General features: G+C 44.7%; 1 protein-coding gene across 1 annotated transcript in view; it reads left to right on the forward strand.

Annotated features, from left to right (window-relative positions):
- ABCA1 (ATP binding cassette subfamily A member 1) overlaps window positions 1-27,472 on the forward strand; it is a 104,063-nt gene that overhangs the window by 66,410 nt on the left and 10,181 nt on the right. The window contains exons 16-44 of the mRNA XM_082204465.1: window positions 455-676; window positions 2,035-2,239; window positions 3,631-3,741; window positions 4,371-4,542; window positions 4,637-4,768; window positions 5,321-5,460; window positions 6,770-6,907; window positions 8,566-8,786; window positions 9,853-9,925; window positions 10,793-10,995; window positions 11,969-12,017; window positions 13,559-13,669; window positions 15,035-15,183; window positions 15,634-15,758; window positions 16,548-16,646; window positions 17,627-17,816; window positions 18,440-18,534; window positions 18,731-18,763; window positions 19,209-19,314; window positions 19,584-19,658; window positions 19,951-20,120; window positions 20,360-20,537; window positions 21,038-21,153; window positions 21,243-21,387; window positions 22,333-22,456; window positions 23,889-24,018; window positions 24,789-24,909; window positions 26,344-26,406; window positions 26,668-26,774. Of these exons, the coding sequence (XP_082060591.1) occupies window positions 455-676; window positions 2,035-2,239; window positions 3,631-3,741; window positions 4,371-4,542; window positions 4,637-4,768; window positions 5,321-5,460; window positions 6,770-6,907; window positions 8,566-8,786; window positions 9,853-9,925; window positions 10,793-10,995; window positions 11,969-12,017; window positions 13,559-13,669; window positions 15,035-15,183; window positions 15,634-15,758; window positions 16,548-16,646; window positions 17,627-17,816; window positions 18,440-18,534; window positions 18,731-18,763; window positions 19,209-19,314; window positions 19,584-19,658; window positions 19,951-20,120; window positions 20,360-20,537; window positions 21,038-21,153; window positions 21,243-21,387; window positions 22,333-22,456; window positions 23,889-24,018; window positions 24,789-24,909; window positions 26,344-26,406; window positions 26,668-26,774 (3,803 nt within the window). The remainder of the gene's footprint in view (window positions 1-454; window positions 677-2,034; window positions 2,240-3,630; window positions 3,742-4,370; window positions 4,543-4,636; window positions 4,769-5,320; window positions 5,461-6,769; window positions 6,908-8,565; window positions 8,787-9,852; window positions 9,926-10,792; window positions 10,996-11,968; window positions 12,018-13,558; window positions 13,670-15,034; window positions 15,184-15,633; window positions 15,759-16,547; window positions 16,647-17,626; window positions 17,817-18,439; window positions 18,535-18,730; window positions 18,764-19,208; window positions 19,315-19,583; window positions 19,659-19,950; window positions 20,121-20,359; window positions 20,538-21,037; window positions 21,154-21,242; window positions 21,388-22,332; window positions 22,457-23,888; window positions 24,019-24,788; window positions 24,910-26,343; window positions 26,407-26,667; window positions 26,775-27,472) is intronic.

The following is a 27,472-nucleotide window of genomic DNA, read 5'->3' on the forward strand; positions in this document are numbered from 1 at the left end:
GGAAGTTTTTGTATATGTTGGAAGCTGCCCAGAGTGGCTAATAATAATAATAATAATAATAATAATAATAATAATAATAATAATATTGTCTTCAGAAAGAACACATGAGCTCAGTGGTGACCATTCTTTTTTTGTAAGATGGGATGGCTAAGCGCCTTTTCACATATTCCACAGTAGCAAATGTGGGTTTGATAGCTAAACACATTGGCCAAGGATCTATATCCTACCCTGCCAGGCCCCATAGGACTGTCTCTGTATGTCTGACACATCAACTTGCTTACTGCAAACACATGTTTGCCCCCACTTGTTAATGTAAACCACCGCAGGTGTGTACAAATAATAACAGTAATGCTAGTAATGGTAATAAGTTGTAATAATAATAATAATAAAGCAATGATGAAATGTGAATTGTCAAATGTTTCATGGCTGTACAACTGGTCCTCTCTTTCTCCAGAAAGGAAACCTGCTGCCCTACAGTGACCCCAGCGTGGTGTTTGTCTTCCTGTCTATCTTTGGCATCGTGACCATAACACAGTGCTTCCTCATCAGCACCTTTTTCTCAAGGGCCAACTTGGCGGCAGCTTGTGCGGGGATCATCTACTTTACTCTCTACTTGCCTTGCACATTGAATTTTGCCTGGCATGATTACATGACCTTCTCTCTCAAAACGTTTGCGGTGAGTCAGTGCAAGGGGGACGGGGTGGCGAGGGGACGATAGCACCGCCAGCAAGGAGAGATCTTTTTTTAATCTGGTCTGGGCAGACCTTCTTGGACTAATTTTTTTTTGGGGGGGGGCGTTGGTCCTGCACATCCCCTTCCCCCATTCCCTAATTCTTTCAACTTTTAATCAAACTTTAATTGGTTTCACTATACCAGTGTAGTTGTTAGAGTATTGAATTAGGACCTGGAAAATCAGAGTTCAAATGACCACATGGCCACAAAACTCACTGGGCAGTGTTGAGCCAGTTACCAACTCTCAGCCTAATCTACCTCCCAGGGTTATTATGAAAATAATATGTATATTACCTACACCCTTTAGCACTTTGGGGGAAAGTTGGGATCAAGTCAGTTCATTGTGTTTTAGCAGGCAGCCATTATACAAATGATAACTATAATAATAATAGTAATAGTAGTAATAATAATAATAATAGAGATTTACATTTCTGCTCCTTAACCTTTAAAGGATAATTCATTTCCCATACCCCCTTTAAGTTTAATAGCACAGATTTGTAGAGCCTTAGCAAGAAATTTAGATATTCTGAAGTATATACAGTGGTACCTCTGGTTGCAAATGGGACCTTTTCCAGAGGCACATTCACAACCAGAACAGAACGCAACCCACGTCTGCGCGTGCACGGGTTGCAATTCGTCGTGCATGCGCAAGCAGTGAAACCCAGAAGTAACCCGTTCTGTTACTTCTGGGTCGCTGTGGGATGCAACCTGAAAATGTGTAACCTGAAGCAAATGTAACATGAGGTATGACTGTATACGTCTCTACATAGGACAGCAGAAAACAAGTCTTTGCTAGGGGTGAGCTTCCCTTCTGTGATCTTAACAATGGGTAAATGTGGTTGTTTCTAAGATCATTATAAAAAGGGCATTCAAGGAGCGCATGAGTTGTATCTTCTGTTGACACAGAGTTGCAACCACAAACACTGTCCTTCTCAGGAATTCTCGTGGGATGTGTGTGTATGTTTCCCATAGTGGTACTGGAAACTCTTCCCCCCCCAACTTATTCCAAATCTGCTCCAGGAATATTTGGTTTCGAGATTACATGAGCAGGGCCAATGGTATAGTTCCTCACCACCTGATTGCCAGCCTCCATACTAAACAGACGATAACCAGATGGTAAGGAACTGCATCCTTTGTCCCACCCATGTGGAACTAGCTCAGGTACCCATTTGGTAACAGCTGAATTGGCTTTTGCTTTTGTTCCCTGTTGCCATTATGGCAGGGTTAATCTTTCCTTGCACTGAAAACATGAGTGAGTGAGTGAATGCACCCAGGATGTTAACTGGTGTTTTTCCTCTGCAGAGCCTGCTTTCTCCGGTCGCCTTTGGGTTTGGCAGTGAGTACCTTTCCCTGTTTGAAGAGCAGGGTGTTGGGTTGCAATGGGACAATGTCTTCATGAGCCCTTTGGAAGGAGACAGCTACAACCTGACAACTTCTGTGTGTATGATGCTGTTCGATAGTCTGCTGTATGGGGTTCTGACTTGGTACATCGAGGCTGTCTTTCCAGGTGAGCAGTAGCACATCAAATCTCTCTCCGTCTTAGCCCATTACTTCCCATTACCCCACTCCCCTCCCTTTGGAAGTCAGGGATGCTGCTGTTTCCATATTATTATCCAGCCATGGGAGATCCCAGAAACGGCAGTCTCACAGGAGGAGGAGCGGTGACAGATTGTTGTAGATCCACCAAAGATAGCAGGTACAAGAGCCTTGACGAGGCTGACTGTGCTCTGAAGGAATTGTTTGATTTGTTTATGCGTGTTACAACGGTGGCAAGAATAATCTTCATGCAAAAAATGTGAAAGAAGAAGTCCCACTGAAAGAAGATTGGCTTATGAAGATGGTGGAATATGCTGAGATGGCTAGACCAACTGTTAGAATTAAAGGAGGGATTTTTTTTTTTGAAGAATGGAAATAATCTGTGGAATGTTTGGAAGAAAAAATACCATGGTTATGTTAAAACGTAATGGGTAAAATGTAAGTACAGTGGTACCTCAGGTTAAGTACTTAATTCATTCCGGAGGTCCGTTCTTAACCTGAAACTGTTCTTAACCTGAAGCACCACTTTAGCTAATGGGGCCTCCTGCTACTGCCGCGCCACCGGAGCCCGATTTCTGTACTTATCCTGAAGCAAAGTTCTTAGCCTGAAGCACTATTTCTGGGTTAGCGGAGTGTGTAACCTGAGGCGTATGTAACCTGAAGTGTATGTAACCCGAGGTGCCACTGTAACATAGCAGCTTTAGAACACTGCGGAAGGGCGGATGGGAAGTCAGCGGATATGAGAGATTTGTTGTTTAAAAGAACTTGTAAAATCTGAAAATGTAATAAAAAGGTTATGCATTAGACAGGGCTGACTCTGCTGTTGAGCAAAGTGAGCTGGTCGCCTAAGGCAGCAGAGGCTATGGGGAAGAGGACAGAGCTGCGTTGTCCTGCAATGGAGGATGCTCTTCAGGTGCCAGCATTTTAGTAGCTTTCAGGTGCTAACCCAGCCCACTTTTGTGCATGAAACAGGACAGTGGTGTTGTCTTGTCCTTCACCTGAGGCAGTGAAATGCCTTTGGTCCTCTTACATCACTGTTATGAAGCTGCTTCCTCCAAAGATCAAGGGCAGAGTGTTCCTTGCAGCCGTTAGCAATCCTTCCTTTCCCCAGGTCTGTGGTTAGTCCAAGCACATTCACTCCCTTGGCTGGATTGTTTCCGGCGGGTTGAAGCTACACCATACAAACTACCTTTAGCCACCTCAAGGTGTGGGAAGGGTGTTTGGTAAAGTGACTAGATAATACGGACAGATCGGGCTCCAATCTTTGCAAAATTCAGTACCGGGAGAATCATCTTATCTTCTGCACATCTGAATGATTTCCCCCCAAGTCTCACCCAGGTCATTTTGTCCCTTTTTGTTTAGGTCAATACGGCATCCCCAGACCCTGGTACTTTCCCTTTACGAAGTCCTACTGGTGTGGTGAGCAATCTGGAGAGCAACAGACCCCTTCTCTTCACAAAAATTCATCTGAAAGTAAGCAACTGGTATTCTCCTACATTTTATTCAGTGGCAAACCAGGCTTCTCCGATGGAATCCTTTCCAGTGTTTAAGGCTCCCTGGTGTTCTCAGTTCGATTTCTTAAGACCTGCAGCCCCTTGGATACAGGAAACCCATTTTTTTTTTGTCACACCCCAGTTCTCTCTCTGCCCCTTGCTGTCCAGCCCAGTGCTGAAGTACCGTATTTTTCGCTCTATTTAGACACACTTTCCCCCTCCTTAAAAGTAAGGGGAAATGTGTGTGCGTCTTGTGGAGCAAATGCAGGCTGCACGGCTATCCCAGAAGACAGAACAGCGAGAGGGATCATTGCGCAGTGCTCCCTCTTGCTGTTCTAGCTTCTGGCTTAGCCCCTCTGTCCCTTCCCCCACCTCCCGGAAAAGCCTGCAAGCGCTGCACACACACTCCATGCAGCTCATGAAAGGGAGCGCTGAGCAGAGCCTGGGATGCATACAGGCTCTGCTCAGCGCTCCCTTTAAAGAATATTTTTTTCTTGCATCCCCCCTCTAAAAAATAGGTGCGTCTTATGGAGCAAAAAATACGGTAGCTTGCAGGTATTATAAACATGCCGTTCCTCACTAAGTAGATTTGCTTTCCTGTTGCAACAGTCTGCATGGAAGAAGAGCCAAGTCATCTTCACCTTGGGGTGTCGATTCAAAGCCTGGTGAAGGTTTACCGTGATGGCAAGAAACTGGCTGTTGATGGCCTTACTCTGAATTTCTATGAAGGGCAGATTACCTCCTTCCTGGGACACAACGGAGCTGGGAAAACCACCACAATGTAAGAGGGCAAAATTGGTACGGTGGGAAAACACCTTCCAAAGTCATGCTTTGCTTTGCTTGTTTGCGCTTAACTTCCCTTTTGTTATATTTAGGTCCATCCTGACTGGGTTATTCCCCCCAACTTCGGGCACAGCCTTCATCCTTGGCAAAGACATCCGTTCTGAGCTCAGCACCATCCGGAAGAATCTGGGTGTCTGCCCCCAGCACAATGTCCTGTTTGATGAGTGAGTCACGCTATGAATCACCATTCCCTTCCACCTTTTCATTTGTTTCTTAACTAGCAAAATTCCCACGATTGTGATGGTGGCGGGGGGGTGTGTGTGTTTAGAGAGAGAGAATCAGCAAAGACAATATCAGTTATCCAACCTAGTATAAGGCAGTTTCCTATCATGCCTAATTTGGGATTCCGCCTCTGAATACAATCATACCTCGGAAGTCGAATGGAATCTGTTCTGGAAGTCCGTTCGACTTACAAAACGTTCAGAAACCAAAGTGTGGCTTCTGATTGGCTGAAGGAAGCTCCTGCAGCCAATTGGAAGCTGCAGAAGCCCTGTCGTGCATTTGGGTTCCAAAGAATGTTCGCAAACCGGAACACTCACTTCCAGGTTTGCAGCATTTGGGAACCAAAACGTCCCAAGTACCAAGACATTCGGGATCCAAGGTACAATTGTATGTATTTTCATTATCATGTTAGCACTTTAAAACTGGATGACAAGGAACAGACAATATGTGTGTTTTTTCTTACCAAAATGTGGCCGTTCTCCCCCCACGCCTAGGTTGACAGTGGAGGAACACATCTGGTTTTATGCGCGCCTGAAGGGACTGTCGGAAAAGCTGGTGAAAAAGGAGATGAAGCAGATGGCCATAGATGTTGGTTTGCCTCATAAACTCAAATCAAAGACAAGCAAACTCTCTGGTAAATTTCATTTATTCAGCCAAATGCAACTATTGTTTGCTTTGCCCTGTATACCCCTGCATGCAAAGCATAACAAGAGATCTTCTGGATCAGGCCTGAGACCCATCTAATCTGTCTGTTGGCTTCCAATAATTGGCAGCCAAATGCCTGTGGATGTTTTGGGACTGTAACTCCCACCATCCCTGTGTCTTGCCGCATGCAAGGTGGTTCTTTTAAAATGAGATTCAGAAGCAATACAAAACATGAGTGAGTGAGAAGATTAAAGATTTTATTCTAAACAGCAAGCAGTATATGTGTGCCAAGCATGCTCTTCAACCTGCCACTTGGAAGCCTCAAGAAGTGGCCAAGTGACTCCCCCAAGTAGCCTCAGGTTGCATGGCCCCTGTGGCCGATCAGTCCATGCATGAGCTTCTCCAAATCCCTGCCCCAAACCATCCAGTTTATTGATAGCTGGATAGCTAGCCCTTGTGGCTTGCCTGACTGGCTGCTTGCAGTCATACATTACTAACTGTATCCAGATTATTCATTAGCCACTCTCTCCCAATGCCTCGAGAGGGACGCGGGTGGTGCTGTGGGTTAAACCACAGAGCCTAGGACTTGCCGATCAGAAGGTCGGCAGTTCGAATGCCCGTGACAGGGTGAGCTCCCGTTGCTCGGTCCCTGCTCCTGCTAACCTAGCAGTTCGAAAGCACGTCAAAGTGCAAGTAGATAAATAGGTACTGCTCCGGCGGGAAGGTAAACGGTGTTTCCGTGCGCTGCTGTGGTTCGCCAGAAGTGGCTTAGTCATGCTGGCCACATGACCCGGAACCTGTACGCTGGCTCCCTCGGCCAATAAAGTGAGATGAACGCCACAACCCCAGAGTCGGCCACGACTGGACCTAATGGTCAGGAGTCCCTTTACCTTTTACCCAATGCCTCACTTTGTCCAAACCATGTCCAACATCAAAGAAGGTACCCAGCACTATCACTTCCTTCCAACCATCAAGGAGCTTAACAAGAGATAGGGAGGGGGAAGGAAGAGGCGGCAGGAGAGGGCAATTGAGTCAGATCACTTAACTCCTCGAAATACAAATATATTCCAGATAGATTGCCCATACACCCTGATCATTGACTATTCTGTCTGGAGCTGATGGGAGTCTAAAATACCAGGAGGGCAGTAGGCTGGGGAATGTTGTCTTAGACCTAAATCTCTTCTACCATGCATGCATTCACATAAGTGCATAGCAGCAGTTCCACAGACCGCCCCAGGTAAAGCGGAATCGAACCCTAGATTAAATTAGACTGAATCTTCTCTGTTTTTGCTTCGTAGGTGGTATGCAGAGAAAGCTTTCAGTGGCTTTGGCCTTTGTAGGTGGCTCTAAGGTTGTCATTCTGGATGAGCCGACAGCTGGAGTTGACCCTTATTCTCGCAGAGGGATCTGGGAGCTGCTTGTGAAATATCGCCAAGGTACCACTTGCCTTTTCCTCTCGCGACCCAGTGAAAAGTTGCATCTGTATGGTGTAGTGGTTCTGCATTGCAACTATGTTCCCTGATAATAATAATAATAATAATAATAATAATTTATTATTTATACCCCGCCCATCTGGCTGGGCCTCCCCAGCCACTCTGGGCGGCTTCCATAAAAACCAAAAATACAATAAAATATCACACGTTAAAAACTTCCCTGAACAGGGCTGCCTTAAGATGTCTCCTGAATGTCAGGTAGTTGTTTATCGCCTTGACATCTGCTGGAAGGGTGTTCCACAGGGCGGGCGCCACTACCGAGAAGGCCCTCTGCCTGGTTCCCTGTAGCTTTGCTTCTCGCAATGAGGGAACCGCCAGAAGGCCCTCGGCGCTGGACCTCAGCGTCCGGGCAGAATGATGGGGGTGGAGACGCTCCTTCAGGTATACTGGACCGAGGCCGTTTAGGGCTTTAAAGGTCAGCACCAACACTTTGAATTGTGCTCGGAAACGTACTGGTGTCTCTTTGATGACTCCCTTCTGGTATTGCTGGCCTTTAGAGATTTTAGATCCCCACCTTTCTCCTTCTCCTATATAAGTAAGTTATTGTGCAATTTGAAAACGGATCCACAAATGGAACTGAAGAAGGAAGATTGGCAAATGGTTGGAGAGGTCTGTGTCCTTTTCTTTATTTGTGTACCAGTATTAAAAAGACTCCTGTCCTACAAAAAATCCTGGTTAGATGTGTTTTTCTCGTTTTTTTAGAATTAAAAAAAATGAGATTTAATTAAAAATTAATTGTTATTTTTTCTTCTTCAGTAAAATAAAGTTTATTGTGATGTTGATAAGACTCCTATTGCATCAGCCTGTATCAATTTTGGCAAATATCAGTAGAACTTCTTTGGCTGAAATTTGTGCATCTGTTAGCTTCATGGTATATGAGACCTTTACATATTTATTTTTTTATTAAATTTTTATTAGGAATTTAAACAAAACATATTATCTTAAAACATCCCACCCCTGACTTCCCTCAGTTCCAATCTCTGGTTTCTCTATAAAGGCTATTCTCTGCATGTTACAAAATTGTATAGTAATTAAAAATTAATTAATTAAAGTTAGTATGAACAGAGAGCTCAGTCATGGGTTGCTGTTTTTAAAGACTTGAGTCAAACTAGACGAATTAGTGGAGATCTGCAACCAGATCCCTCATTTCTATAAGTACAGTGGTACCTCTAGATACGAACTGGATCTGTTCCGGAACCCCGTTCGCATCTAGAAGCAAACATAACTAGTGATGGCACGCACGCGCATGTCGCTTTTTGCCACTTCTGCGCATGCGCGCGACGTCATTTTGAGCGTCTGTGCATGTGCAAGTGGCGAAACCCAGAAGTAATGCGCTCCGTTACTTCCGGGTTGCTGCGGAGCGCAACTCGAACGCACTCAACTCGAAGCGTTTTCAACCCGAGGTATGACTGCATCTCCAAAAGCAACCTCAGCCCCTCCACTCTCCCACAGTTGGATTGGGGCTATGATGCTGTAGGGCTATGCTGTTTCCTTAACGTAAACCAGCTTTCTCTAAGCTGCCGTTAGTTCGGAACAATATATGGGTGCACAGTCACTAAACCAGTCTGGTATATTTGGCTTCTTCTCTTCCTGGTTGTCAGGTCGCACCATCATTCTCTCCACGCACCATATGGACGAGGCGGACATCCTTGGAGACCGAATTGCTATCATTTCTCACGGCAAACTGTGCTGCGTTGGCTCTTCGCTGTTCCTGAAGAACCAGTTGGGGACTGGATATTATCTGACCTTGGTCAAGAAGGACGTGGATTCCTCACTCAGCTCCTACAGGAACAGTAGCAGCACCGTGTCTTACCTGAAAAAGGTACTGCTTTCAGAAGTGCTGTCAAGGGGAGAGGGGGAGGGGCGCAGTTTGCTAATTTCTTCTAGAAACAATGGGGAGATTTTAGGGCCCCTCAAGTAGCATATCCTATTCCTTTAGCTCACAACCAGAAATAGTCTGTACAATAAAAAAGGTTCTAGATTCAGGTAGTTAGCCGTGTTGGTCTGACGCAGTTGAAATATATAAAAAATTAAAAAATTGTCCAATAGCACCTTAGAGACCAACAAAGTTTGTTCTTGGTATAAGCTTTCGTGTGCAGGTATCTGATGAAGTGTGCATGCACATGAAAGCTTATACCAAGAACAAACTTAGTTGGGCTCTAAGGTGCTACTGGACAATTTTTTTATATGTCTCAAATAAAAAAGGTAAAAGTAAAAAGGTAAAGGACCCCTGGACGGTTAAGTCCAGTCAAAGGGGGTTGTTGCAATCATCTCGCTTCCAGGCCAAGGGAGCCGGCGTTGGTCCATAGACAGCTTTCCAGGTCATGTAGCCAGCATGACTAAACCGCTTCTGGCACAACGGGACACCGTGGCGGAACCCAGAGCACATGGAAACACCATTTACTTTCCCGCAACAGTGGTACCTATTTATCTACTGGCACTGGCATGCTTTCGAACTGCTAGGTTGGCAGGAACTGGGACCGAGAAACGGGAGCTCACCCCGTCGCAGGGATTTGAACCACCAACCATCCGATCGGCAAGCCCAAGAGGCTCAGTGGGTTACACCACAGCGCCACCCGTGTCCCTATAGTCTGTACAATAATGCAGTTTGATCATAGCGTGTAGTCATAGAAGGAGCTCAGTGTATTGTACGTAAATGGTTCTCCACACCCCATTTTCTATTGAAGGCTAAGTGGAGATTTCAACTCTGGTCTCCCAGGTCCTAGACTCTAACTACTGCACCACACTGGCTCCTTAGAGACATAATATCAGTGTCCTTTTTGTTTCTTGAGAATTACATTTCCTCTCTCTCTCTCTCTCTCTTTAAAAAAACACCCTGACTTTGTTCAGATAAGAGATAATTGGATCGCCTTTTCTTTTCTCATTAGGATGACAGTGTGTCTCAGAGCAGTTCAGATGCTGGACTTGGCAGTGACCATGAAAGTGACACCCTGACAATAGGTAAGGAATTTTAAAATATAACAAAACATTCAGGTTGTTTCTTGTGTCTCTGTCTTTTATAATTTTAAGTCACCAGAGTGGTGGTGGTGTAATTTTTTTAAATTATTATTGAGATTAGTCAATAATCTCATCTGCCTGGCTTCCTCTGTGTTTTTAAAAAAGTTTTCACCCTGTCACTTTTCTGTTGCTTTTCCCAGCAATTTTTATTTCTTGCCTTGGACCCAATACCTCTTCCTCCTTCTCCTCTTTTCTCCTCCTCCTCCTCCTCCTCCTCCTCCTCCTCCTCCTCTTCTTCTTCTTCTTCTTCTTCCTCTCCTCCTCCTCTTTTCTCCTCCTCCTCCTCCTCTTCCTCCCCTCTCTGTTTCATTTACCGTAAATCTTCCATCATTTATTTTACTTTATTTTCGTAATGACATTTATATACCTCTTAATCACAAAACCTCCAAGTGCCTTAAACATTAAAATTATCAATAGAAGTCTGAGTTAAAAACCAACTTAACAAAAATATAAAATGAAAAGGAGCAGTTTAAAAACACACATTTTAAAGATAAAACCACCTTTTTAAATGCATGTCAACTTTACATATCCGGGCAGGCTTGACTTAACAAAGTTTTTAGCACATGCCTTAAATGGTACAGTGAAGTTGCCTGCCGAATTTCAAAGTGCAGGGAGTTTCAGAGGGTAAGTTCTTCTGTGCTAAAAGATGGGTTCCTTACGAGTGTATACTTGTAAGCCTACATGCAGGGATGTTGCCCAGAGAAATGGATCAAAAATCCTCAAATAGTAAAAAAATCTGGTTTTTGATCAGTGTGGTGGAGAGCAAACTTTCAGCAGTGGAGGAATTTGATGATATCTTGGTTCTTCCAGATGTTTCTGCAATTTCTAATCTCATTATGAAGCATGTCCCTGAAGCCAGGCTGGTGGAAGACATTGGCCATGAGATAACTTATGTTCTGCCCTACGAAGCCGCTAAAGAGGGAGCTTTTGTGGAGTTGTTTCATGAGATTGATGACCGCCTCTCTGACCTTGGCATTTCCAGCTATGGCATCTCTGAGACGACTCTGGAAGAGGTATGTGAGCCATGCGCTTCCTAGTGAAGAAATACCAGCAATTCTCCCCCCCCCCTCTCTCTGTCTGTCTCTCTCTCTGCTGGTAGTGGGGGAACAATTTGCTATCTAGTTCCCTTACGTATGAAAAGAAGGGGGACCAGGTTTCATCAAAGGTGTCTCTCTTTATAACACCTTTTGCTACCTTTCTAAGCCCAGTTATTCGCACTGAAATAGCCACGTCCCAGATATGGTTGAACCATGTGTTAAGGGGAAGCTCAGCTTTTGGGATTTCCAAAAGCACACTATCATCTGAGCACGACAAAGCGCAGTGTAAATAAGAAAACACTAAGATGCTGGATGCAAGAGTTTATGTTTAAGTGGACTTTGTTTTTGGAAATTTGACTTATGTTCTTCTTTGAGTTTGCTTTTGAAAACTTAATAAAAAGTATTTTAAAAAACCAAAAAAACCCAAAAGCACACTATCGCCAAACGTGCAGCCGTCAGTAGAAGGAAAAGTTAGATCTTTATGTTGACTAGTAAGATCAGAATCTAGGTTTAAATGGGAGCAGGGCTAAAGCTGGAATTGGCGAGAGAGGTTGTTTTAACAATTTTGGAAATGGTATTGGAGACCCTTTGTCCAAAATGTGTGGGTGAATTTCGATTTCCACCAAACCTGAGGAATAGCGGCATTTCTGGAGGCATGTGCTTTCTCTGCATATTCAGGCAAACCCCATCCAAAAGTCTGATTCCCTCACCTGCTGCCTGAAATTATTAATCCAGGAGAAACTTTGCCATGCAATTCTCCCAGCTGTATAAACCTGCTGGAAACTGGAAGCAGTTTGTTGTGGTTCAGATGGCTCACCCCTTGCATGTTCTATTGGCAGCATGCTCTGAAGCGGGAGGGAGGGAATTGCAGAGATCTTTGGGGGAAAGTAGGTCCCATTGTGTGGCTAACAAAGGTGAGTGCAGTCATTTCAACATTTCTCCCTTGCAGATATTTCTCAAAGTGGCAGAAGAACATGGTGTGGACGCAGAGACCTCAGGTAAATATGATGTTGGCGGATCTGACTATACAGACATTATGGTCCCCAATGTTGGGCCTGCCCAAAAAAATATATTTCTGCATGGCAGCACTTCATTTGTGTATGGGGCATGCCCCCCCAAAAAAAAATACGGCATGGCAGCACTTCATTTGTGTCCATCCTGTTTGCAATCCCTTTTTTAAATATTGATTTTTATTGGAAATTTTTCAGATATGCATTTCCATCATTAAATATCCACCATTGTAGTCATGCATTCATCAATTTCCCTCATTCCCCTTCCATGGTTCTTTAAAAAATTTCCATAATATCTGCTATATTCTAAGAACAAAAAAAAATCCATTTAATTTAGTCCCACCCCCAGTTATATCTCTCTACTGTGTTATGCTGTTGAATTTACTTTAATCCCGCTAGCGTTATTTTCCAAATATTCCACACAAAAATTCCACTCCTCTTTATATACTTGATCTTCTTGCTCTCTTATTCTGCTGGTTGGGCCTCTCTCTCACCTTCCACTTTTGGGCTAACAAAATCCGAGCTGCTGTAGTTGCATACATAAACAAGTTTTTCTGGATCCTGGGCACCTCTGCCTCATCACCATTCCCAGAAAGAATGCCTCTGGTGTTGGGGTGAATGTTTTTTGAAACTTTTTCTCCCACATCTCATTATGTATCATTTCCCAATACTTCTTAACTATTCTGCATGTCGACTACGTATGAAAAACATGTTCCTTCTGCTTCTCTGCATTTCCAACACATATCAGATTCAGATCTGTTTGCAATCTGTTTTCATTTTGGGGTAGCCTTCGTTAAGGGGCTATACCATTTGAGTTTACCCTTAGCATGGCTGCACAGAATATTCAGAAACCCATCAGGGCCGGCCCTGCTGTTAGGCAGAGTGAGGCAGTCAACTCAGGCAGCTGCTTTTGAGTGTCTTGAGAAGGCAGCAAATTATTGTTTGTTTGCTTGATTTTTGTTGTGTATGAACTGCTAGGGGAGGGAAAGGCACTTGTGAGATTTTCTGCCTCAGGAGTTGACCTGCTTTGACTGTACACCTTAACCTGTAAGGGGGGGGGGACATTTGCAGCAAAATGTCTTGGGCCAGCCTTGACAAGCCCGAGGGGCTGGAGTTTGGAGTGTGATGCTGCTGAACTCCAGCTCCCACCAGCCCCAGTCAACATTGCCAGTGGCCAGGGATGATAGAAGTTGTAGTGAATCAACCTTTGAGGAGGGAGAGGAGGCACAAGTTCCCCTGGCCTAGAGAGGTGTGTCTCTCTCCCTCTATTCAACTCTCAGTTTTGAACCAAACCTGCATTCATCTCATAACACTTTACATTTCCCTTGCAACTTGAAGAATGCACATGCTATTTCCTTGAAGCTGCATTCCATCTAGGGTTCTTACTACTGAGAAAATGAAACAAAATGGAAGCCCACCTGAAGACTTCCTGCTGCAACAGTTCATCAGTGTCACTTCTCTAGTTAGCGTTAGAAGAAGATGGATCCAGCTGAACCTCAGGAAGCTAACTCTTGAGTTTTCCCTTTCAGATGGCACGTTACCAGCCAGAAGAAACCGCGTCTTTGGAGACAGGCAAAGCTGCCTCCGTCCATTCACAGAAGATGATGCTTTTGACCCCAATGATTCCGACGTGGACCCAGGTAAAAGATGCAAAGGGTCCCTTCATGTTTCATGGAGCCAGGCGGATGGGGGCTACTTCAACCCAGAGCGTGTGGGAGGAAATCCAGAACTAGAGGGACCCCTCCCCCCACAGCAGATGGCTCTCCAACCTCTGCTTGAAAACTCCAGGAATGGAGAGCCCATAATTGGTCTCCCTTTACTGAAGTATAATACAGTGGTACCTTGGTTTAAAAACAGCTTAGTTTATGAACAACTTGGATTAAGAACGCTGCAAACCTGGAACTAGGTGTTTTGGTTTGTGAACTTTGCCTTGGAAGCAGAACATGTTCCGCTTCCTGTTGAGTGTAAATTGAGTCCCCCGCTGCTATGGGAAAGCACGCCTTGGTTTAAGAACACTTTGGTTTAAGAACGGACTTCTGGAATGGATTAAGTTTGTACACAAAGGTACCACTGTATGTTATACTTCATTTAAAGGGTGAAACACCATTGCTGATAGGCTAAGGCATGATATATAGGGGTCAGCAAACTTTTTCAGCAGGGGGCTGGTCCACTGTCCCTCAGACCTTGGGGGGGGGGTGGACTATATTTTTTTGGGGGGGGGAAATTCCTTTGCCCCACAAATAACCCAGAGATGCATTTTTAATAAAAGCACACATTGTACCCTTGTAAAAACACCAGGCAGGCCCCACAAATAACCCAGAGTTGCATTTTGAATAAAAGGACACATTCTACTCATGTAAAAACACATTGATTCCCAGACTGTCTGCGGGCCGGATTTAGAAGGCGATTGGGCCGGATCCAGCCCCTGGGCCTTAGTTTGCCTACCTATGATGTACACCCTACATGTTAATCACCTGATGGCCATGTCGGACCATCAGACTGAATCGTCAAGTGATGAGTAGTCAAGTGTTTTCCATCCGTGTGTGAGCCGGCTCTTAGTCACAATACAGCCCAAGCCAGCCAGCAGAACCCCATAAAACCTCTAGCCAAGTGTGACAATGGACCGGGAAGAGCAGTCCCCAACACCTTATCTCTGGAGGTTTATAACTGCAAGTTCAGCATTCCATAAACGTAGGCCAGACAAACTGCATTATGGATCCACGTACAAGTCTGTTAGCAATATTGGTGAGGGTTTCTCTGTTGTGTGCCTGCCAGCATTTTCCTTCAGCTACATCAAAGGCAAGAGGAGCTGGCGTGCCTTCAACCTCAAAAGCTTGTAAGAACATTTGGATGATGTAATATATTTCTCCCTGCTTAAATATTCATCCTGCTGCTTGCATTTGATGAATAGTTTAAATCAGAGAACATATCTTGCCTAGGGCAGATTGCTTGGCTTAGGCGAGAGAGGGGTGAGTGTTTCATGGCCTGCGATTGTTTGCCTGCAGAATCCCGAGAGACCGACCTGCTGAGTGGGATGGATGGCAAAGGATCTAGCCAGATCAAGGGCTGGAAGCTGATGCAGCAGCAGTTTGTAGCTCTGCTCTGGAAGAGGCTGCTTATTGCCAAACGCAGCAGGAAAGGTTTCTTTGCCCAGGTGAGATGGGCTCTGCCTGCTACAAAATGGGGTGGGTGGGTTGTATTTTATTGGTTTCTCAAAAACATTTTCCTCTTTGTTTCATAAATGCACCGCTTGAGACAGATTTCTGTCTTACAGGCAAGTTTTCACCCAGGTTGTTTTTGGAATTTGATAGAATCTGGTTAGCTGACACTCAACAGCAGCTAGCAGACTTGAAAAAGCAGAACTGATATGAACACACATCTAATCCAATCTAAGCAGGCTACATTTGCTAGTGAGTTTCGTTTGTCATCATTACCGCCAGAGGGCAGTGTGGTTAAATAAGTGTGCAATTCAGTGACCAAGCTGACTCAGCTGTTGGTGTCAAGGTTTTAGAAGTGGGAAGAACCGAGTCCCAGTGTGAGCGTGAGGGGGCATTCTTATTTCTCAGACCATTTGATGTGAACGACTCTAATTTATAATTTTCAGATTGTTCTCCCAGCGGTCTTCGTCTGCATTGCTCTTATATTTAGTTTGATTGTGCCTCCCTTTGGTAAATATCCCAGCTTGGAGTTGCAGCCATGGATGTATGATCAGCAGTACACGTTTATCAGGTACGTATCAAACTCTGCAATGGAGGTGGGAGGGAGGATAGAAGTAAAATGTGAACTGTGCGATGAGAACGCCAGCTGTTTTTTTGTTACTGCACTGGTACCTTGGTTGTCAAACTTAATCTGTTCCAGAAGTCCATTCCGAAACCAAAGTGTTCCAAAACCAAGGCGTGCTTTACCACAGAAGGTAATGCAAAATGGATTCATCAATTCCAGGCTTTTAAAAACAACCCCTAAAACAATCATTTAACATGAATTTTACTATCTAGCAAGACCGTTGATCCATAAAAGGAAAGCAATAAATAATGTACTGAAGTCACACAATCAATCAATCAATCATCAGTAGCTGAACTGGGTTCCACACAATCACAAAAACAAAAACAAAAGAGCCACAAAAATGCGAAATAAATAGCAAAAACAGACTGACCTCAGCATAACACTCAAAATGGAAGCGTGGCACTCAAATTGGAAGTGTAACACTCAAAACGGAGCACATTCGGCTTCCGAAAACAGTTCACAAACCAGAACACTTACTTCTGGGTTTGCAGTGTTTGGGTTCCAAGTTGTTTGAGTCCCAAGGCATTTGAGAACCAAGGCACCACTGTATTACTCAGCCTTCCTGCCCAAATAAAATTTGTTCCATTCCAAACAATAAAAGTATTAACAATAAGGAACAGATACTGTTGCTTGAAGCAAAGACTTCGTCTCCCTGAACGCTTCTCTGTTCCGTGTTGGTTGCTTTCTCTGCCTGTGCTGTAGTTCAGGCCCCTGATGATGTCTTTGGTCCCATAGCAATGATGCTCCAGAAGACACAGGAACCCAGAAGCTTTTGGATGCTCTCCTCAACAAACCTGGTTTCGGTACCCGCTGCATGGAAGGATACTCCATTCCGTAAGTGGGACCTTTGCAAAACCCTTGTGGAAAGAGGGGGTTGGAGTTGGAGGTGAAGTCCGCTCTCTTTCCTTAATGCCTCTCTTTGAAGTTATTGTCAAGGCTGCGTGTGTGTATATCAAATGTGGCATTGGCTGCAGAATGCAGCTTATGAAAAAGATCTCTGTTGGGAAGTGCATGCTATGGGGAAATCCTGATAAAATCTCAGCAGCCCAAAGAAAGTCACTGAATAGGGTCGGAGCTACACTCATCATCATTTATGACGTTAAAAATGTGTCACTAAAATGTGACAGCAGAGGGCGCTTCAGAGCAGCAAGCCACCAGCAATGGAAAACTGCCATTAAGAGTTATAGAACATTCTGTTAACAATGTTTAGAAGATCAATATACCTCATGTTACATCTGCTTCATGTTACGTTCTTTCAGGATACGTCCTCTGGCGACCCAGAAGTACCCGAAAGGGTTACTTCCGGGTTTTGCTGCTTGCGCATGCGCAGAAGCACAAAATGACGCCACACACATGCGCAGAAGGGGCAAATTGCAAGCCACACGTGCGCAGATGCGCCACTGCAGGTTGCACTCTTTTAATGTTGTGAACAGGCCTCCAGAACGGATCCCGTTCACAACCAGAGTTACCACTGTAGATCCAGCCTAGGCTTCCAGTATTTTAAAGTGGGGCTTCACTGCCCTGTCCCTTCTGGCCACTCATCACATCACAGCATCGTAACTATCACCTGAAGCATGATACCGTTCCTGAAGTTATAAGTTTGGCGAACCATAAACACAACAACAATTGTTATTTTTATTATAACCCATTTCCTCTCAACCGTAATCTACTTAAAGTGCAACTTAAAAGTGGGACAGATGGACTGACCACAACAGCTGCTAGCACATAGCAGGTGACAAAGACAACCTGGTGGACGATGTGATTACTGAAACGCTTCGATGTTGACTCTGCCCTTCTGCCTTTTTTCTGTGCAGGAATACTCCGTGCTCAGTAGGCGAAGAGGGCTGGACCACTGATCCTGTGCCTGAGGAATTGATGGAAATCTTCCAGAACGGCAATTGGACTATGGAGAACCCCTCCCCATCGTGCGTCTGTAGCAACGAGAAGGTGAAGAAGATGCTCCCAGTTTGCCCAGCAGCAGCTGGTGGCCTCCCTCCCCCCCAGGTAAAAAATACTTTGATATGTAGAAAAGACTAGGTACGGGGGGGGGGGGTTGTGTGTAAAGTTACATATGCTTTTTATGTACAATTGTAAGCTGCCCTGGTTTTTTAATAAATGAATTAGCAGCATATAGATATCTTTCTATAAACAAATAATAAAATAAACACTTTCTGCCAACACTTAACAAAGCACACCAGGCAACTCCAAACATCCAATGATGATAATAATGAAGTATAACATATATTTATATATTCAAGAGTAACGTTTTTTAGTCTGAATAAAAGAGGCTTTTGAGCTATTCACAATAACTAGTCAAAACACTCTCGCCGGATCCTGTACGATTCCAGAGTAAAGTGCAGCAAGAACTGAACCTTCCTGTGGGCCCCTAACCTGTGTTTTTAGATTTGTCATGGTGCCTTTGTCTAATTTTCTCATTGTGGCTATATCTTGTTTTAATCAGCCATGAGCTGATTAAATTCCATCAGGTTTCCACACAAAAGCTCTATGTTTCTTCATAGCTTTAGATTTCAGGTAGACCAAATGAATGACATACAGCATTCGAGGTATTTCATAGCCAATAAAACCCTTATCTTTTCGGTTTCTTCTTTCCCCCGCATTGGCCGCAGAGAGTACTGAACACTACAGATATCCTGCAAAACCTGACAGGTCGCAACATTTCTGATTACCTGGTGAAGACCTATGCACAGATCATCGGGAAAAGGTAACTGATGTGCAGCATGCTTTAACAACATGATGTCCTCCCAGTTGTTTTTGGACTCCATCTCCCATTACCCCAGCCTATCAGGGAGGATGGAAGTTGTAGTCCGAGAACATCTGGAGGTTGCTATGTTTGTCCCTGCTTTACTTCATTGTGTCTGACATAACAACCCCCTTTTCTCTTCTTTTTGCATTCACAGTTTGAGCAATAAGTTTTGGGTGAATGAATTCAGGTAAATACACCTTTCTCTTTGTCTTTTTTTGGTGAAGCTTGTTCATTCCCAAATGCCCCACTCCTGCCTCTAGTTTCAGAATGATAGGAACTCCTGAAATACATTTGCAGGATTAGATCATTATTTTTACCCAGTAATTATTCACTCAGTGTATGTGACCACTGGGAGATAATGTGACTCACAGGCATGTACGAAATGGCTTTCCACTGTATATATGTCAACAGGCATCTTTATGTCCAAGATTATAGTGTACGTTATTATTTTATTATCTCAGTGTGAGGCTCCAGAGAGCTGTGCATCCCAACAATTTAATTTCTTTTTGTTGAGTAGCAGACCAGGATTGCAAACCTGAAATTGCTGACAAGAAAAGCAAAAGTCTCTTAATGGAGGGGGAAGACTCATATACGCAAACCATAAAAATTAATCTGGTTTAATGTGTTCCCAGGTATGGTGGCTTTTCATTGGGAGCCAGTAGCTCTCTGGTGCTCCCTCGCCGTGAAGAAGTTAATGAAGCAATCAAGCAAGTGAAGAAAATCTTGGAAATAGCCAAGGTAAACAGAGCAGAGATTTCTATGCGAAAATAAATGGCTTAGGCCTTGCTACTTGATTTGGAATTCAGGTGGTCTTTTGGGAAAGGGTAGGAAGGAATTCTAAAACAGCTAAACAGTGCAAACTTAGGTACGCAAGATTGCAATTCTATAACAACTTACCTGGGAGTAAGCCCTAGTGAACTCAAGGGTATTTCTGAATATACCTGTGTAGGATTGCCCCGCCCCACAAGCATATTCCAATTCATGTTCTTTGTTATTATCCCTTTTAGGGGGGCTCTGGAGAACGGTTCCTTAACAGCCTGTCGAGCTTCATGAAGGGCATGGACACGAATGATAATGTAAAGGTAATTCCACCTGTTTGTTCTGTATCTTAGTAGCCCAGGTGCAAGTTGTTCTTGAATGTCCACAGAGGCTTCTCTCAAAGTTTAACAGCTAAAGCACTTGATAATAAAATAAAATTGAAGGCATGCTTCACTGAGACACCCAGAAGCCTTTCCTCTTACTATGTTTGAAATTAACCTGGTAAGAGAAAAGGCCAAATTTGCAATAAACCGGTGGGGAGCGTCTACAGTTTGATTCCCGAAGTGAAGAGCTTCTGCGTTACTCTTTGTTAATTCCACTGTGTGCCCTTTCCAGGTGTGGTTCAACAACAAAGGCTGGCACGCCATCAGCGCCTTTCTCAACATAATGAACAATGCCATTCTGCGCGCCAACCTGCAAGAGGGAGAGAACCCCAGCGCTTACGGCATCACGGCCTTCAACCACCCTCTGAACCTCACCAAGCAGCAGCTCTCGGAAGTCGCCTTGTACGTCCCAGAAGCGGGTGGATGGGGAGAGGATAAGGGGAGAGGGGAAATTACCTCCTTAAAATTAAACAGGAGAGTTAAGTCCAGTTTCTGCTTCGGCAGCTACAGGGCGTGGTAGAAACTGGCCTGTTTCCATGGCTACTCCTAACCAAGGATGTAGCTGAGCAACGGGTTACGGTGCACCCGGTCAAATCTACAAGCTCATTTCTCACTCTCTTTTGAAATTTCTCTTTGCTCAGGATGACGACATCGGTGGATGTTTTGGTCTCCATCTGCGTCATCTTTGCCATGTCCTTTGTCCCGGCCAGCTTTGTGGTTTTCTTGATCCAGGAGCGTGTCACTAAGGCCAAGCACCTTCAGTTCATCTGTGGCGTGAAGCCAGTGACCTACTGGCTGGCTAATTTTGTGTGGGATATGGTAAGGCTATGTATGTTTCTGCATTATCTCCCCCACACACTTTTGTCTTTAGAGAGAGAACACATTCTATCAAAGAGTGCATCTGAAGTGTGTATTGCATGCCTATCCCCACACTCTGACCTGCTAAGAGAGTAATATAGGCATCATGAAGTCTCATCAGGCTTCCTTCCCTTTTCTGTCCATCTACCTGACAGTGTTGTGCAAAGGAGAGATAATTCTGCTTCCTGCACCATCTTTGTCTCACTGTGGTTGCAATCTGGAGAAGCTCAGTTTTGTCCGTTGCTTGACTTTAGGGTTGCTTTCTATGCATAGCTGTCAACTTTTTGCTTTTCTTGCGAGGAATCCTATTCGGAATAAGGGAATTTCCCTTTAAAAAAGGGAAACATTGACAGCTATGTTTCTATGATAGGGGAAAAACCCTACCCTGTCTATGGTCATTTGAATCCTTTAAGCTGGAGCTATTCTGATTGCATTTTCCTTTCTCTCTTTTCAACTTGCAGTGCAACTATGTAGTTCCAGCCACCTTGGTCATCATCATCTTCATTGGCTTCCAGCAGAAATCCTACGTGTCCTCAAGCAACCTTCCCGTGCTGGCTCTTCTCCTCTTGCTCTATGGGTAAGGGAGGCCCTTTCGGCTCTGGTGCTGACGACCAATCAGGATGTAGCAATGGAGTTCCTTAATGTCACCTCCTTTCTGTTTCCCAGGTGGTCCATAACGCCTCTCATGTACCCGGCATCCTTTGTGTTCAAGATCCCTAGCACAGCATACGTGGTGCTCACCAGTGTGAACCTCTTCATCGGTATTAATGGGAGTGTCGCCACTTTTGTCCTCGAGCTTTTCACCAGCAATGTGAGTTCTTGGTGGCCGCAGCCAGCGTGCTTTGCTGTTTGCTGTGCTTTCCTTAATTTATAGTTTGTTGGAACAAGCCAGCTTCATATAACCCATGGTTTGAAACTGCCTTATTCCATACAAACCATAGTTCATATTAAGCACAGTTTTGTTGGCTTCAGATGAAACAAAAGCTGTGGTTTATCCAAAACAGAAGCAAAAGCTTCCACACTTCTTGTGGCCATGCTGGAGTAAAGGAAAAGCGTGTGACTCTGACACGCATCTAGGCTCATTCTTGTGTGACATCCGAACCAGATCAGGTTCTGTTTCAGAGTTCAACATTGGAAGTTTCCAGTCCATTTGGACTGAACACAGTGGACCAATTTGCCTGTCAGAATAAGGCAAGCAGCATGCTAGTGAACACCGCCCAGTTGCTCTTGCCTTGCCCCTCTCCTTGCACAAACAAGAGCAACAAGCAACAAGAGCATGTACTGTTGTTATGTCCAAACTGGGATTGTGATTTGTTTCTTCTGGAAAAAATGTTGAGGAAGCCAAAGTTTGAACCTGGCATGTTCAGGAAAAACAAAGCACAACCGTGGTTCGGCTGTAACAGCAAGCCAAGGCTTGATGGCTTGTTGCCCTTGTATCAGTGGAAAAGCAGAGCTTCAGGGCTGCATGCACTAGCACGCTGTTCGCTCAGGGTAAGCCATTAATTTTGGCTGCCATAATGCGACATTGCCCTTAAATCTGCTACATTTTAAACCCAAAACCAACCTGAATTCTTTTATGCCAAAGAAATAAGTCCTTAATCTCGAAATCAGTTTAGTCTTTAATTTCGGTGGGTGCATGCTTAACTCTTTCTGGATAAGTTCTCTGAGTTTTTCCATTCTCTGCCTCTTGATATCTGTCCCTTTGTTGTTGTTGTTGTAAATTTCCAAGCAACTGACTGCCATTTTGTGTCTTTAGAAGCTGACCGACATCAATGACATCCTGAAGTCAGTATTCCTCATCTTCCCCCATTTCTGCCTGGGCCGGGGCCTGATTGACATGGTGAAAAATCAAGCTATGGCAGATGCCCTAGAAAGATTTGGTAAGTGAGCTGTTGGCCTAATGGCATCGTCCTGTTGACATGCACCCAAGGAAATGGGGGCAATTGGCAGGCCCCCAGCTGGCTCCAGCCCATCGGCTGGTGTGCCAGGCGAACTCCGGTCCTTGGCGCAGCATAAATCTGTGGCCCAGGCTTCAGAAGACTGAGCACACTATGCAGCAGAGAAAACGCCACAAACAGAAGCAGCACAAGAGGCTGTGTGGGCATATTTACAAGCAAGTTTATTCAGCGTAGATCAGGAAAAAAGGGAAACATGTCTGATCTCCTTCGTGTCCAAAGCAAAACAGGAAACTATACACAAACGGAAGTTCCCAGCATACTGTGCTGGAATGTAAACAGACATGTCACATGCAACAATTCCACACGTCTGTCCCTTAAGGTGGAGCGGAATTCTCAACACATCCTAGACTGTGGAGACTTGGGCTGTAAGGCACTGTTGGGTGGATACTCTGAAATCAAACATTTTGCACTGAGAAAACTGAATTTTACAACCTGTATAAAGTATTCAAATTAAGTGCATTTGTGTACTCTTATTTATTCTGCAATTCTTAACCATTTTACACAATGTGGAGGGAGGGCAAAAGAATTATTCTCTTCTCCACCACAACCATTGGAAAATTTAATTGGCCACCTGTTTGTCTTCAGATATTTCAGCAGTCTTTACTCAATGTAGTTCCAAGCACAGCTTTGCAACCATCTGGGATAGGAATGTGCTTTCAAAAGTACTGTTTGTCATCAGGAAGATCAGAATATGAGAACCAATTTGCATGCAACCAATCTTTTAGGTGTTCATTCTAAGATGATTTAATGTACAGTGGTACCTCAGGTTAAGAACTTAATTCATTCTGGAGGTCCGTTCTTAACCTGAAACTGTTCTTAACCTGAAGCACCACTTTAGCTAATGGGGCCTCCTGCTGCTGCCGCGCCGCTGGAGCACGATTTCTGTTCTCATCCTGAAGGCAAAGTTCTTAACCCGAGGTACTATTTCTGGGTTAGTGGAGTCTGTAACCTGAAGCGTCTGTAACCCGAAGTGTCTGTAACCCAAGGTACCACTGTATGGGTAACAAGCAGCAACAAATACACATTTTCTAGCAGATGTATCATGTTTACAAACTGGGGAGCCAGGATTGACTCTTAGATCAGAGGTAAACTCAGGGGTTTCCTGTGTAGCGTGTGGAAAAAATCCTTGGTAATTTGCAAATTACTGAAATTAGAACATCTCAGGTGCCAGCCATCAGGTTTGCTGAGTGTTTAAATTGTGTCTCTGTTGCGATGAACATCTGAGGTATATTAAAGATCAGTACAGTGTGTGTTGCTCTTACGTACGAGCTTGTTGCATACAGTGTAGTAATAGGGGGCCTTCCCAGACGTCTGATCGGACAGTTGAATGACAGCCTCTGCTCTTCCCCATTAGGCGAGAACCGCTTTGTCTCCCCTCTCTCCTGGGACCTGGTGGGACGGAATCTTTTCGCCATGGCTGTGGAAGGAGTCGTCTTCTTCATCATCACTGTGCTTATCCAGTACAGGTTCTTTATCAAATCCAGGTAAAATGGCCTTTGTGACAATGAACACCCATTGTGGGGAAAGGCATATGCAGATTTTGAGGATCCAAATAATTGGGGGGGGGGCAGCGCTGCCAAGGCAAGCGTCTCTACCACCCCTCCCCACAGTAAGTGAAGTCAGAAAAGGGATAACACAGGAAGCAATAATAGCACCAGAAACCCATGCTTCATTCATTCATTCAAAAGCATTTTATCCCACTCCTCAGCCAAAAATAAACTCCCTGAGCTGCCTACAGATGTTAAGGTCCACACCTTAAAATGTAAGGTGGGAAGTGGCTCGCGGAATTGTGTGTTAATTTCCAGGATATGCAGGGAGCTGGCCATTAGCTAAAGAGTGAGTTGGAACCTTAATTATTTACAAAAGAGATTGTGTACTCCTCCTTTCTCCTGCCCACCTAGCAGTTCGAAAGCACGTCAAAGTGCAAGTAGATAAATAGGTACCACTCCGGCGGGAAGGTAAACGGCATTTCCGTGCACTGCTCTGGTTCCCCAGAAGCGGCTTAGCCATGCTGGCCACATGACCTGGAAGCTGTACACCGGCTCCCTCGGCCAGTGAAGTGAGATGAGCGCCGCAACCCCAGAGTCGGCCACGACTGGACCTAATGGTCAGGGGTCCTTTTACCTTTTACACCACCTTTGGAATGAGATCCAGAAGTCTAGGACTGGTCTGCCTGTTACTGAATGTATCTTGAATTATCAGTGCACAAACCTGACCTCCAAGTGATGCATTCCTCCCTCCCCCCGCCCAACAGAACTAGCAATGCTAAACTTCCGCCTGTGCATGAAGAGGATGAAGACGTGAACAGAGAACGGCAGAGGATCATTGGTGGCGGTGGGCAGAGCGATATCTTAGAAATCAAAGAACTAACCAAGGTGAGAAGACAAGTGAGAAGTTCTTTGGGCATTCTGTGCATGGGGGAAGCTTGTATTTCCATTGCCACTGATGCATGGGCCCTAGCAACCCACCGAATGGTGCTGCTGTACAATTTCCTGCTGATGGATGCCTGAAATTATGGAGCAAGTGTTGATAGCGACTGTGGCGATCACACAGGGTCCCCGGACGTTTCACCATCTATTGATCCCTGTGCCGCCACTTTATTTCTCGCTGCCACCACCCAGGCCCTACCTGGTACAAAACTGAGTCTAGTCAGGGTTAAATTGGAACATAAACTTCTTTTTATTTATTGCAGTTTAACAAGTGTGTGGTTTCATAAACGGTATCGGTCAATTACAATCATGGGGTGCCTATCCAGACCTATAACTTCCGCTACCTGTTCTCCCCCACCAAACCACCTCTCAGATATTTACTTGCCTTCCTAGCCCCTAACTGTTCCTGACTCAGCTTATTTCGCTACACTAACTCAACCTACCCACAAACTCTATCCCAATTCACTCCCACTCCAACCAACCACCCAACTCCCAACAAACTCCCCCCTTCGCCCCTCCCAGAGCTGGTTTTATAGTCTCTCTGACTCCACCCCCCTGGGTTCTGATTGGGTAACCTGTTTACCTATTTCACCTCCAGCACTCTCACATGTTAACGTCACAGCCACCATTCCGTGACACCCCAAATTCATGGGGTTCACTCTCTATTTTCATGCATTCCCTAGAATCAAAAGGGATTGCCGCTGTTGATAATGGTCTGCATTTCAAACAGAAAGTACCTCTCACTCACTGAATCAACGTATGAACAGGGCTATGCTAACTAGCTCTGCCTCCCAGCACTATGCACATCAGATGATTGCCCTACTTCCTGACATCAGTGCTGCTAGGGACAGAGACGGTTTTAGGGTAGCGTGACCAGTTCAACTGCACTAGGTGCCACAACAATACAGAACAGAGTGCAGGGTGTGTGTGACCAAATTTTATCATCACACAGAGTGCTGCTGAAATTTGAGAGTCCAAAGTCTGCCACTACTAGGGATTAGTTCAGGCATAGGCAAACTCGGCCCACCAGATGTTTTGGGACTTCAGTTCCCATCATCCCTGACCACTGGTCCTGTTAGCTAGGGATGATGGGAGTTGTAGACCCAAAACATCTGGAGGGCCGAGTTTGCCTATGTCTGGATTAGTTGGTATGGCCCCATTCATGAATTCATTGATCACATAAGTGCTTTCCCCCCATATACACTTGCTGGGATATGCCGAATTTACAAACAAATAGGACAAAATCTGGATGTCCTTTGAGAAACTGAACTGTAGGCAGAGGCCCTGCTACTGATTTTGTCGAAGAAGAGAAATGCACTGGTAGAGGATGCAAAGCTTAGTTGTTGCCAGCTATGAGCAAATTTCTGTTCTTCCTTCCAGGTATACAGAATGAAACGAAAGCCTGCTGTGGATAGGATCTGCGTTGGAATTCCACCCGGAGAGGTAAGATTTCCAAGTCGTCGTTTGCATGTATTTAGTGAAACATTGCTCAAGATGTGAGGCTCTTCTCGGGGACACTGGAAATCCCACACAAACATACCATATTCTACTCTGGCCAGCCCAAGCTCCCTGCCATGGAATCTCCCACCATTGCCAACTGCTGTGCCCATGGCTCCTTCTGTTTTCATGCAACAACACAAGGAATGTGTGAGAGATGATGAATGGGGCATGCATGTGCTGATCCGGTCTTTTTAATCTTTGCAGTGCTTTGGACTCCTGGGTGTGAATGGTGCTGGCAAATCCTCCACTTTCAAGATGTTGACAGGAGACACCGATGTTACGGGAGGAGATGCTTTCCTTAAGGGCAACAGGTATGAAAAGAAATGGCGGCTCCTTCTGCAGAAAGCCATTTTTTTCATGGGCCTTTCTGTCTGCTGTTGCACTTTCAGAGCAGATGTGATTTCATTGCCACTCACAGCAAAAGTTGGTTTGGTCTGTGAGACTAGATTGTGCTGCACTGTTGGGGCAGCGACATGCTCATAGTTGCTGTATGTATTCCATGCAAGGGAAAAACTTGGTATTGGTCACACTATTTAACATCCTGAGAAACACCCATTTTCATTTATTTATTTTTTTAAAAACCTGATTTTCTAGGCTTAAAAATTCAGCTTGTCACAGCCAGTGAAATCTGGGAAGCCAATAGAAGGGATCAGTAGGATCTCCAGTGATCAGAATACGGCTTAGGCCACAGCTGTGTGCATGCCAAGATTCTGAAGGAGTGCAGGGAAAGTGTAGAATATAATATTGGGTACATAACTTTTTGAATGGTTTCTGTCCTAGATATAATCCCTGAGAACAAATCCCACAAAACTCAAAGTGGGGCTTGTTTCAGCAGAGACTTGCACTGCATGAAATAAAATTACATTTCATTGAATAAAATGAGACTACAGTGGTACCTCTGGTTACGTACTTAATTCGTTCCAGAGGTCCGTTCTTAACCTGAAACTGTTCTTAACCTGAAGTACCACTTTAGCTGCTGCCGCCGCGCCGCCACACAATTTCTGTTCTC

Source organism: Podarcis vaucheri, assembly GCF_965113315.1.
Source record: "Podarcis vaucheri genome assembly, chromosome: 17".
NCBI classification, from domain to species: Eukaryota; Metazoa; Chordata; class Lepidosauria; order Squamata; family Lacertidae; genus Podarcis; species Podarcis vaucheri.